The sequence below is a fragment of the Polypterus senegalus genome, chromosome 13 (assembly GCF_016835505.1).
Source record: "Polypterus senegalus isolate Bchr_013 chromosome 13, ASM1683550v1, whole genome shotgun sequence".
NCBI lineage: Eukaryota > Metazoa > Chordata > Cladistia > Polypteriformes > Polypteridae > Polypterus > Polypterus senegalus.
The window spans coordinates 78263862-78277687 of record NC_053166.1 but is presented as its reverse complement, the minus strand read 5'-3'; the positions used below and the strand labels follow the sequence as shown (position 1 = coordinate 78277687).

The following is a 13826-nucleotide window of genomic DNA, read 5'->3' as shown; positions in this document are numbered from 1 at the left end:
GAACGAGTTTCAGAATTGAACATCTGCTTCTGACCACCAACATAAAGTTTAACCACTTGTATATGCTCTTAAGTTTAGTTTCACATCACAAAACCTTTTGGTTGGGTCCCATGGTATTAGGAGGTTTCTGCAAGAATGCAATCCTTTAGTCTCTACCATATAAATTAGGCAAAAGGCATCTCCAGTGATCAGAAAAGTCGAAATTGTAAAAATAGGAACTGTGACTTGGCCTTTTTTATGATTGCACCTTTAATTTTACTTATATTAAATGTATCCTACAGCTTAGGGAAGAATTTTTTTTGTTCCGAGATACAGTTGATGTGGAATGTTTAAATTGTTTAAATTTCAGTGTGAGGGGATGCTTCTCTGTATAGATGAATAAATAGATGCTACAGAAATAAACCTAACTGACAGAAGCTTGAAGTAATATAAAAAATATTAAAAAATGCGTATATATCAATAGTAACATAACCACAAATAAAAACAGTTATCATTTATTCTCTCAAAAGAATGTTCTCAAAAAGCATGAAATAAAACAGGACGGAGAAAACAAGTTACACGAGGCCATTCTGAACCCTCCTAAACAGACATGAATGCCTCCCTGTGCTACAATATACTCACTCTCTCAAAATCCTCTCAACTCCCAAATCTCAGCTCAATGTCCCACTTGGTATGAAGCACTTCTAACAATCCCATTGGGTTTACTTTTGGCCAAGCTCTGAAATTCCTCACTGAAGCAGCCTCAGGCTGTTTGTTTGTTCCCCCAGGTAGTTTTTGTGCTTCACTACTTCACTGTACATGTCTATTGGGGAGTGACAGGAGGCAAGTTGGCTTTGGTCAACTAGACTTTGACAAAACTTATTTTCCATTAACTCAATTTATATTTTCCTTAGCTTCTAGCTTTGTAAACGCAAAAAAGTAAGGATGCACAGATACCATTTATAACCAACTAGCAAAATACCCGCGCTCCGCAGTGGCAAAGTATTGCCTTAAAATTTTTTTTAAACTGACGGAAAATATACCAAAAATTATTTGTTAAGGATCTCTTTGCATAACACATTGTCAGTTACGCCCTCCGGTTGTAATATGACCAAGCTGTGTGCTGAGCTTAGACCATGCAACGTACAGATGGCCATGTGAAAAGTGATCTTGTCTCAAATCTCACAGCTTGGATTGCTGCTGTCATAATCGGTTTGAGTTTCATGGTTTGTTTCAATTACGACAGTATTTGCAGGACTTGTGTTGAAGTGACATTTGGCATCTGTCAAGCGTTGTAAGCATACAACCGGTTTCATCAATAACATCGCATCCAGCTTTTGAGAGTTTAAACATTCATAAACATCAAAGTGTCCACTACTGAAATCGTCACCTGTGAATCTAAGATGTTTAAGAGGCATTGGCGGTTGTCGAAAGGTGTAAAATATTTGGCCATTTTGGTACACTTGAAAGCGACAATCGAACAATTCAGCGGCAGCCATCAACTCACATGCAGAACCATAGGTGAAGGGCTTAAGCATTTCACTCTTATAGTGCTCCTGTGTAGTATAATTATCTCCTGTACCATCATCAGTCCACACCTTGAACCTGTCCTAGTCATTCAATACATAAGACACAATGTTCCTCCGGATTTTGAGAGTGAGCCTGATAAGGCCGTGCAATATGTAACAAAGTGAATGGAAAAGGCAGGTGCCATCTCCGGGCATGGAAACCACTCGGTAAGTGACAGTTCTTTGATCGATGGTGATCACCTCGATACACATGGTAATGGGGGTATGGTTGGAAAGATAAAGGAAATGGGTACCTGAACAATGTAAAGAGTACTTACTACACATTGCTGGCCAATACCAAGTGCTGAACGAGGAATCTTATTAGAAATACAAAGAATGATGTGACATTTTCAGTAACAAATATATGATAACAGTACAATACTATCTAATAAGGGATTATGAATAAAAAATATTGCCTTTTCAAGAAAAAAATATTTTATTGATATTTATTAAAAGTAACAATAGTTAATATAAATATTCTAGGTGTAGACAACAATAAATACAAACTCTTTTAAAAAAAGAAATTTCAATCAAAAAATTTGCAACCCGATTTATTTTTTGGCAAGTGAAATAAATATCCTGATTTACTAAGCTTTTATACAGGGTGTCCCACTCGGGAGTACAACTTTAAAAATGCAAATTACTCTGCAACGCATGCATGTATCATCATGCAACAAGGTTCAAAATATTCCTTATTTAATGAAGAATTGATTCTGTGTCAAAGTGGCGGGCACTATAGCGGCCACGGATCTGGCAGCGGCCGGGCTGCGCCAGCCAGGCACAGACGGCCGTCTAGCCCCAGACACCAACCCTGCACAGTGGCGAAAGCAAGCATGCAATACTTGTCCATATTTGACGAATTTGTGAAACAACTGAATAACTACAAACTTCAAGAAAGTTACTTCCAACAGGACGGGGCAACGTGCCATACCTCTCATGGCAGTATGGAAGAGATCCGATCGTTTTTTGGAGACAGGGTGATCTCGAAAGGTTTGTGGCCACCTCGATCACCCAATTTAACTCCCCCAGATTTTTTTCTATGGGGATATTTAAAGGGCAAAGTTTATGCAAGCAAACCCAGGACCATCAAATAACTGAAAGCAAACAGAGGGTGAAACTGCTGCCATCTACAGTGACATGTTGCAGAGGACATTCTCAAATATGGAGCATAGCGTTTCCTTGTGCGCAGAAGTTGGGGGAGAACCTTTTCAGCACCTTTTGCAATGTGGACTTGTTTTCCACTAAATACAGGTATGTTCAGTTCTTACAGCTCGCCTTTACGTTCATGTGTTCGCGAGTAATTCGCATTTTTAAAGTTATACTCCCGAGTGGGACACCCTGTAAAAAAAACGGCAGGTTATTTTTAAAAAGACAATAACATTTTAGCTCAATCACAGAGCAGTCTGTTTCTTATCTATAAATCTTTGAGCCACACTAAAAAGCTGTTCACTGTCCTAACTGAAACATGATTCTGGCAGAAGCTTTTGTGCTAAAGCAGACAGGGAGGTCTAGGGTGACTTGCCTGGCCTGCTGCAACCGCAAACTTCACCATAAAAACAGTTTTGGAAAATGACAGATGAAATGTAGACAAAAAAGAGAATCAGACTTTATAACTTTATCAGGAGTGAAGAATAACATCTAAACTCAGGATATAGGATTAAAATTAGGCATGTGTAAATATTAAGTTAAAGTTCAAGTTTACTGTTAGGTGTATATAGTAGAATAAAATTCTAACTGCAGTACATGTATGATATATAGATATTTATCTATATATAGAGAGATATATAGATAGATATAGCTTTTTTTTTATTTTTGTGTGATAACAGGTATAAAAAGATTTAAAGACACTTCAAAATGCAGCCCTTCCAAAAAATCTACGTTAATCAAAAAGACAATGCTCTGCCATTTTATCCTACTTTATCAGTCCAAAAAACTGTCAGAAATTGTTAAGTTTACCAACAAAAAAAGTTTGGCTTTTTCTTTGTTTTTGTTGCAAGGAGGTCTATTGTGCATGTATAATTAGTGTTGGAAATGTAGACATTATTGCTTCACTAAGGTCATTTTGCTAAGTAGGCTCTTGTATATAAATTCAGAAACCAACAGTCCTTATGTGCTTTGCTTTACAAATGAAATAATGAAAATTAAATCTCATTTACTAAACTAGTAGGTAACTGGATGTCTGGGGGCTTGCAGCATGATGAGACTGCTCTTAACATTATGTTTTCATCTTCTGCTCCTGCTTGTCTCCTCCATGGCTCCATGGGACATCTATAAGAGGTTATTTGGAGCTTTTCTAGTCCTTACAGAGAAGTAGAAGCCCTTTCCAACTGGGGCACTGCTTACGTGTTTTACATATATAATGGGGAACATTATTACAATTTGTTTTCCTGTTTGCCTTGATTTATCTTTAATATTTGATCATAAAAAATACTTGATCATTTTAAGCTCCTTTGTGAGTTGCTTTAGATAAATACAACCATCTGATAAGCAAATAAATATAAATGTACAAAAAACAACTTTCTATACATGCAGTAAGTTTGAATCAAATTGCAACAAATTTGGGCAATAATTTCTTGTTTGGCCACTCCAACCTACATTTTTGTTGAGCTGTACTACATTCAAACTGCAAATGCCATAACAAATACAGTAAGAAATAAATGGGTGATGGTAGAAAATAACATTTTTTGGCTGATAATTGCTGATTAAAAAGAGATCAGAAGCAGAAGAGGACAGCCAGTCAAAACATCTAATATTTTACTAAGTGCACATTACTTTATAAATTTCAGTACAGACCTAGAGCAGTTAAACTATAAATGTAAATGAAAGTATGTGTGTGTGTGTATCGATATATATATATGCATTTTGCAATATAATACTTTAGTAAGCAACAACACCATGACAATAAACAAACAGAATTCATTTTCAACATTTCATTTACATCATATGTCAGAAAATGGCTGCTTAATAAAACAATTTTGCACTGCAAATTAACACTAGAATCCCTGAGGCCTATGAGATGGAGGTGTATAGGGAAAATAATACAGTACGGAAAACCTTTCTGCTTTAGGTATGTGTTCAGCATTTCTTGCCTCGTATTTATTTCTTTTTATCTTACACTCATCCAGATCTTTGTAGACACGGAACACACATGAAATACATGTGTTCCAAATAACAATACACTGTATTTTTTACCCTATACACCTCCAGGTATCTCACACGCAGATAAGGAGCCTTGGCTTGAGCTGGGAGAACTTTTTACCCAAACTGAGCTCCGTCAAGCAGGGGGAAAGGGGACAGCAAGTGGCTTGCTGCTTGTGCTGATTGACACATTTACTAAACAAAGACGCTGATGGAGATGTGCAAAGGCTCGCCAGGATTACGGGTTTTTTTCATAGGCTTCAGGGATTCTAGTGTTAATGCATTCTAGTGCATTTTTATTGCATTTCAGAAAATGCAAAAATAAATTACCCTCAGGTAGTTTACCTCATGTATCTTTTTACTATATTACTTATTTTTTAAAACTTATCTTCAATTGTGTAAAAATTTTCAAAGATTTTTTTGTTATATGATCAATGCTAATTCATTACCTAGTATACAATAACAGAATAAATTTACTTGGTTTTACTAATAAAATGATACACCGGAAGTTAACAGAATTCTAAGATTATTTTCTGAAACAGGCAGGCATCTAAAACCATTTTAACATCTCTCAATGTGAAAACAATTAAAACCTTTTAAATTGTATCCCTCTACAAACACAGAATGTGACATTTAAATATTTTAATGATATTCAACAAATATAGAACTTTGACAAGAACATCTATACACTGTAGAACTTATTTTTCTTTCTCATCCTCGATAAACAGCAACAACATACCTTACTTCCACTTTGCTGCGTTGGTCCTTCTTTCATCATTTCTCGGTAACTGAATGAGGACACACTGCTGCTGTCTCCTGTTTGTGTGCGACTAGGTGAGCTGATCTCAGACAGGACTAGTTCTTCAAGACCTTGAATCAAAAAAGGGATGGTACTAAAAGGGGTTGTGTATTACAACAAACTCTTGCAAATCAGTAGTTCAAATCAAAACAGAATAACTATGGATACCAAACCTGGATTACGTACATGACACAGGTGCATACATTCTATACAAGAATTACAAGACAAAAACATTTTTTTCAAGTTAACTGTTTCTAAGTGGTTTGGGCTAAGGCAGTTTGATATCATATCAATAGATTAATTCTCAAGAATAACTTTTTTCAAATCTTTAACTACTTAACATGGGAGGATAATAGGTAATGTATATCATTCATAGCATTGGTTCCAATGAGTGGACAGACCATCTATCAAAGGCAATGCAGTACCTTACTACTGCTTCAATGCTAGTCTTCACAATGATTTTTAACGTGAAAAGTTTCCATTAAAATTTACAACAGTGCCACCTTAGAGGATATTAATATGAATTAAAGAAGTAAAAGGCATGTAGTGCGGTCTTAAGATATAATAAGCACATTCTGTGGAACAGCAAAGAACTCAACAAAACCAAAGCAAACTGGAGCTGAGCTGAGTGAAGAGAGTTACTAAATCAGATCTTGACAAGACACAGTTTCTGGTAGTTGTAAGAAACAGAAAATGATTGTTTGGAAGTATTTTAAGAACTTTTTAAAATTTAAGTCTCATCTTGACTGCTAACATTTTTCTTTACATTTTTAAACAACTAAATTCACCACCAGCTGAAGCAGATGAAACCTGAAGGTGGCCAAATAGATGTGAAGCAAATAAAATATATGATGTCTATTTTCATCTGAACATACTATAAAATCAAATACGTTGGAGCTAAACTTAAAATAAGACTACACAAAGACAAGATTTTCTCCTATTTATCTTTAAATGTTTACCATATTCATTCAGCTACAGGAGAGAAGAAATTCTGAGAACACATTTTTTGATTGAAGTTATTTCTTCAGATTGCGATATTGTGAGGTTTATGTACATTTCTACAGAGTTTCGTTCCTACAGACATCATAGGATAGCATTTTTCTGTACTGAACTCATTTAAGCTCACTTAACATCATCAACATACCACTACTTCCAGATCCTATCTCCTCACAGATGCCAACTGATGGATAAAATGTTGGTAAAACTACATAATCATTGAAATAAAACAAATTACAACTGGTATATATCCTTTGAATAGAAGTCCTCCATATAGAAAATTTAAGTTTCACTACCCCATAGAAATACATGTGCAGAATCTACTATGCAAGGCACTTAAAACTCTACTTCACAATATCTTCAAAGGAAAAAAAAATAGATAAATGACACTAACAAGCAGTGTTTAAATGGATAGCCCATTATAATAAAAAAGTTCTATTAAAGGAAGTGTAGGACAAGTAGAGCAGGAATGCTCAAAAATGCTACAGCTAGAATTTTAGTTCACTCAGAACCTTGGGAACATACATCTCATGCCTAATTAAAGCCCATGCACAGGTAGCCTATTAAAGGTTCTTCTGCTTACATAGAGCGTTCCTCAACATAGTGTCCCTTTTATTTTTCTAAAATGTTATATTATTACAAACCATGTCATACCTGACAGTCTTCTAATGTAGAATTATTTATGGCTTACCATATTCAACACAAGTTGCTAGGTGACTGAGTATTTACTTCTGCAGCTAATATGTTATGTTAACTCGTTAGCTCTGCATATTCAACAGGCTTCAAAACTTGATTCTTTAAAAAATAATTTAAAAGGCATTTATTTTTTACCAGATTTTTATGTACTTATTGTACTCTAATATTTATGCACAGCTAAGCAGAAAAGAGTGTACTGTGTGTATTCATGTAACAGAAACATATTAATAAAGTGTCAGTTTTGTTTCATCTAGCTATTTGTGACAGATGTGTTAAAACAGTGTTATCAGGTGATGAAGCAGCCAGTGCTTATACCACGAAAAATCAGTGGCTCAGGCCCGGAATGTAAGAAGGGGATGGATGGTATTTACTTAAAGCACACAAAGGACTAAATGCATTTATAAAGCACAAGGAAATTATCACAAGCTTCATTCTTGTTTTCGGATTTACAGCAGCTGATGCCAACAAACTCTTTTTGTGCATTTCAATAACATCAGTGTGGAGTTTCCACATTTTACCATGGCCTGAATGGATTTTCTTTGGGGTACAGCAGTTTTCCTTAAAAATGCCAATGAGCTGCAAATTAACTGGCAATTCTAAATTGTCCTAGCATGAGCGTGTACTGCAATAAACTGGTGCTCTGCTTAGGGTTGGTCCACAGCTTGAGTTTGATGCTTCCGAGATAGGCACTGGTATTTGCCAGCACAATCCTGAAATTAATTGTGGAAGATGAATGGAGAAAAGATTAAGATCTTGAATTAGTAGTAATATAAAATACTTCTCTTGTGCTTTTCCTAGATTAAAGATGATAATAACTGCTAATGCCAATTTATAAAATAAGACCTTTGTTTTAGTAAAACTGTACAAGGTTTTTTTTTTCTTATTCTCTTTTTAATAATTATCCCAGCTCCTGTAACTGATGTTTAATCCCTAATGTGTAAAGCTGTGATTATCTGATAAAATAAATATAAAAAACAAGTTTAATGGAATTAAAAAAAATACCGAAGCCCATCATTTTGAATATACAAGAATTTAAATCAGGTTGGCTTATTTCCAAGAGTTTTTCTTTGCATTTTAATGCGTTACACAGAAGGCCCGAGATAATGTAAGTAAACAAAAGATTTTAATTGATGGTAGAGTTCACAACAGCAATTAAAATAAAACATATTGGAAAACTACTTTAAATTAAAAAAAAACTGTTACAAAAGTTAAGCAAATGTAGAAGAGATCAACAGACAACCGAAGACCACCTTTTAAAATTCACGCTAGGTATGCTCTGGTAATTTAAATGACCTGTAATTTAAACATACTTTAAATGATGATATATTGAGAAATTTTTTTTTTTGGCCTCTGTTTTTCAGATTTTTTTAAAGCTAATTGACATCTGATGAAACAGCAAGTGTAGGTATATTCACTACAGGCTATGTTTCTTTATGTTTCAGTTTTCCTGGAGTAGACAACAAAGCGAGAACTTTTTTTTCTTTTTGTAATTCTGATTTTTAAATTTTACTTTATTAAAAAAGGTATGCTTTTTTGTTTACTGGGGGTGGGGGGAAAGCAAGTGAAGCTAGAATTCTGCTTTAATGGTAATATGAAGAGCCTACAATTGGGGACAACAGGGTCCTGGGACAAATGTGAAACTGAAGCCATCAAAATGATTGAATACATTAATTTCATAACAGAAAATATTGCTGTATATTTGAATTTAATCTTGAGAGCGTGGCACTCCATTTCCCGAGACTCTACCATCATTGAAAGGAGTAAAGGAGTACAAGATTACTAATAAAACAAAAAGAATCCCTTTCATCTAGAGTGGCACTGGTACTGCATCAACGTTAAAATTACAAATTTACCTTGATTGCTACTCTTGAGCTTTGACTATGCATTTTAAGGCAACAAGATGTTACTTAAATCAATGATATATCCATCTTCTAATACAAGTTATGAGCCTTACTTAAATGATGCACCAGAGAGGGTTAAAACAGAGGATGAGACAATAAACAAAAGAATAAACAAAAAATGACAGAGGAAATTTTACATTTGATGCTATGAAACTGGTAATGTACATCTATAATATGTCCAGTACTGCACACTGAGAATAAATAACTGCAGGGAGTGGTTACCACTGTTGGAAAACATTAACTGGCCTAGTAATTAAAAAAGCTCTTACACAGCACTTGCACTTCTTACCATGATTTACCATGTACGTAGTTCAGGAGATCATGGACTGGAAGAAGCAATTGAAACTGGGAGGACCAAATGGTTAATTAGAGCAAATATGATTATTGGCCTTGTGTAGCTGGAAAGAAGTTTCCTGGCTATCCACCAGTTAAAATGATACCTGACAGATGTAAGAGATTACTAAAAAGTCTGATGTACCACTATACAGGAAAATGGGGTATTGACATCCAATATATGTGCTATTGGGCATAGCTTCAAAACATGAGGATTAAAAGCTTCAATGGACAGTTTAAAAGGAAGCTTTCATTTTCTCGTTTTGTTTTTACATCCTGCATGAATTGGCTGTTTCAGAGAAGAGAAAAAAAAAGTATAAAAATAAGTGAAACAATTATTTCCAAATTGTTATATTTAGCCATAAAACTCAAAAAACACATATGGCATGTCAACATAACTTGAAACTGCCATTTGAAGTGAATGTCTTCAATTAGTTTTAAAGTTTTTACTTTTCTTTGGACTGCGGTGGTGCAACTATAAAATGGGAAAACCTTTTCATTTTGTAAAATACACAATTACTGAATACAGTGACAATCAACAAAAAAAAAAGTTTGTGGGGTAAAGAAAAGCACACAACAACTGTGAAATAACCACCTTAACTTCTACAGTGCTGAACCTATCCAATGTGAACACAGAGAGAGATACAGACTCAGCCAGAATTCCCCAACAATCTAGCAGCTGAGAAATGTGGCAGACATCAAGTCTGAACATAAAATAGTGACTCCAAGACTCACATAACATGTATGAACTATCACAAACATCTATGTAGGGCACATATACTGTCAAAAATAAATCTTGCATGTGTGAAAAATAATTATAAAAAATAGCTAACTATACGCAAAATAACCATTACTTTAATTAATAAAAATGGGGTTTACCCTTTTTATTGATTATTTAATTCTAATTCAATAAAAAAATGAAGAATAATATTAACTTATTATTTTTCTTAAAATGTAAACATTTTTTATAACTTATTCTAAGTAAAAAAACTATACTGTGAATTGAACACATTTAAGTTAAATTTAATGACATGGCACTTCCTCTCACATCGATTTCTTGGTCGTTACAACAACGCATTCAGCTGTAACGCTTATGCATAATAAGAGCTATTTTACTACGAATGTGTAAGTATAAAGCATATTAATTCTTTATTAATTAATTAATTTATGAATAACTAGTATTTCATTTCGAAAGTTACAGACGTAAGCATTTGTTGTTTTCACAAAACCTTTCCCTTCATGTGGGAAACATGGCGTACAAGGTTTTTTTTAACAACCTCACTTGTTGGTTTGCTTTAAGAAGCAAGCACATTTCTTGGATAGTTACATATGTTAATTTTTTTTTATCATTTAAAACTTTTATTTTACACAGAAAATGAAAATGACACTTTGAGATAAGTTACGACCTGTAAACAACATAAAAAGACATTTGCCTAACCGTCACGGTATTATTTGACCTCTTATTTAATTAGTGTTCTACAGTACATAGGTAATGTATTTTCTGGTTAACTTTAAACACTTTCAATGTTTGATTTCCTACATCCTATTTTATTTCAGGATTTTCGCTATCGCATACTGAAAAGTAGTGGAAAAGGCGGCCATTCATTTAAGCGGATATGTTGGCGTAAATGCAGGACGTGTTTGAAGAGCGGCATCTGCCTCAGGATTTCACTCTTTCACTCTCTACGTTTCCTTCCCATATACCACTCATTCCTGGGACATTTGATTGAGATGTACTTTTTGTGTAAGTTTAAAAAAAGAAAAGAAAATCTGCATTGACATTTGAATGTCAGTAATTCAGTAAAAATTATCCTCAGACATTTGATTTAATTTTCCTTTTAAAATATAACTCCGTTGTTGTTACTATATGTGTATGTTCAAATAAATGAATATATGGAATTTTAGCATATGTTATGGTATATGAAAACTGTACATTTTGGTTTCCATTATATTTTGTTCAAGACGAGACAACAGATGAACTAAGACAAATGAAAGCAGGTTTTCTAGCTTTACACCTTACTTTTATAACAGTTGTTCATAGCTTAGTGCTAATTTGGTTTACAGCCTGGGAAAGGAGGCCTGAGCCATGCCTCAGGCTATTGATTACTTTATGGATGGACATCTGGAACAACAGTTTGGTTTACACCCCGGGAAAGGAAGAACTACTGACACCTCAGAGTACATTAAAGGTTTTGTTGTTTGGGAAAACGGACAGTGAATTAATTCATTAATCATTTTGACAGCCGGCCAATCAGGTGCATGTGTTGTGAAACCAAGGCATGACATTTCATAATAAATATGCCTTGGTTCGAAAGCAACGTCAGACAGAAGAAAGCAAAGAAGAAGGAGAAGAAGAAGAATAAGAAGAAGAGGAGGAAAGGACGAAGAAGGCACTGGTCGTCAGAAAGGCATCATGAACATCGATTGCTAAATCAAACGCCTCCCTGGGACATTCATCTTTGTCATCTCTACCTTTTTTCGTAAGCTTTTTCTAAAGACTATATATATTCAGACATTCCTATCAGTACCTATTTTCCAGTATTCTCTGTTCCAGTGGTATTATTATTATTCTTGTAATAAATACCATGCTGCTTTTAACTTTCTAAGCTAAATGTCTAGAGTGATTGAAGTAATAAGTTAGATTTCTTTGAGCACCTGGTGACAGCCGGATTTTTGCCATTATTTCTGTGCTGCGGGGTTTATAAGGCTGAGAGTGAGGGCGCCACTCAATAGTTAGGGACAGTACGCTAAAGAAGGTATTTCTGGCTGATAAATGGCCTATAGTCAAGAGTGCGGAGTCTTTGCATGTTTAAATGTATTCTTGTAGACCAAAAGTAATATTTAGGTCTGTGATATCACTAAAACATCGTATGTTGTTCGTGCCGATAATAAACAGGCTGTGTTATTCCTAATGCACTTGCGTGGTTTAAAGTGCTAGAAGTTAATCAGTGTGTGTGTGTGTCATTCATGGGGCACTGTTGTGGTTAGGGTCTGTGTGTATGCGTATAGCTATGTATGTGTGTGTTCATCTTAAAGTGCAACAGTAAACCAACCCGATAACAAACTTGAGCAGAACACTTACTTTTGAGGAAACAGGTAAAGGGCAAGTAGAGGGAAATACAATGATAATACAGCATGTATTTGTTATACAGTCATTACTGTCCAGCATTGCATTATTACTTATTTTTTTTTTAGTACTGTAATTCAAAAATCAAACTCATTTTAGGTAAATTTGAGTAAATTAATAAATTAAATTTACTTAATAGTGCAGTATATTAAATCTCCTCAAAAACATTGCTTGTAATTTGTTGCCTTATTTTTTTATACTTTTAACACATTTTTTTTTTTTTTACAGTGTACGCAGTCTGCACACCTTGAAAGGTGCAGAGTCTTGATTTATTTATCTTTCTCTTACAGCCTTAGCATATTGTGGGTTCTAAAGAACAGTCATCTGTGGATTGCAGTCTTACTGACTAGGGAATGTGTAAACTTCAAATATGCATAAAATGAGTTTGTCTCTTTGACAAACACTTAGAATGGCCAGTTGTCTATTTGGAGTTATGTGTTTACTTTCTTGGATCACACGGACCCCAAATATAAATAGCACAATAACCCTGAATAACAAACAGTGCCTTGAAAAAGAATTCTGCCCCCAAAACTATTTTTACATTTTATTGCCACAGATTCTAAATTACAATATATTAAAGCAAGATTTCTTTCCAATTAATGCTGTATATCAAGCCAAATCAAAAGAAACCACATGAAAATCTTTTCAACGGTCTGCAAAAAAAGTTGAAAATTGTAATTGTGACATTTTTAAAAGTTCACATACACATTGTAAATATAAGACAGACTTTGTTCAGGTGCAGTGTTATTAGCTTACCAAGTCATTCAATGTGTTGAGACCTTCACTTGGGTAGGAAATGGGTGATCACCTTTACTCAATTAATTTATGAGGATGCATTCCCACTCTCTTGCTGAGATTCAATAGAATGGTAGAGATATTCCACAAAGCAAATCAAAATGAGGAAAACAAAATTCTAAACACATCAGGGATATAATCTATGAGAAGTGCATGCAGTTTTTTGCAAAAGTGTGAATATCCCAGCCAAATGGCATTTTTGTTGACATCTCAAGGAAAAAAAAAAGATTTTTAATGTTAATTTATAGCTATGACTTATTTGATGAACTAAATAAAACAAAAAAAATAAATATTGCATTTGCAAAGATTTAGGCATCCTCTCTGTTTTAAGATCTCTGAAGAGACTGTAGGCCATTAATCTGGTCTGGCTTAGCTCATTAGGTGTTAGTCTAGTCAAGAACTATCATCAGGAACTGTCAGGTGATGGCAATTCCATAGCCTAAAAATTTTGCTTGAATCTTCAAAAACTGTGCAACACTTTATCAACTGACCAT

At 34.5% G+C, this 13826-nt stretch overlaps 1 protein-coding gene across 2 annotated transcripts in view; it reads right to left on the bottom strand.

Annotated features, from left to right (window-relative positions):
* Positions 1 to 13826, bottom strand: part of gripap1 (GRIP1 associated protein 1) — a 199338-nt gene that overhangs the window by 72410 nt on the left and 113102 nt on the right. For both annotated transcript variants that reach the window (XM_039773970.1, XM_039773971.1), the window contains one exon: positions 5425 to 5555. In XM_039773970.1, coding sequence (XP_039629904.1) covers positions 5425 to 5555 — 131 coding nt within the window. The remainder of the gene's footprint in view (positions 1 to 5424; positions 5556 to 13826) is intronic.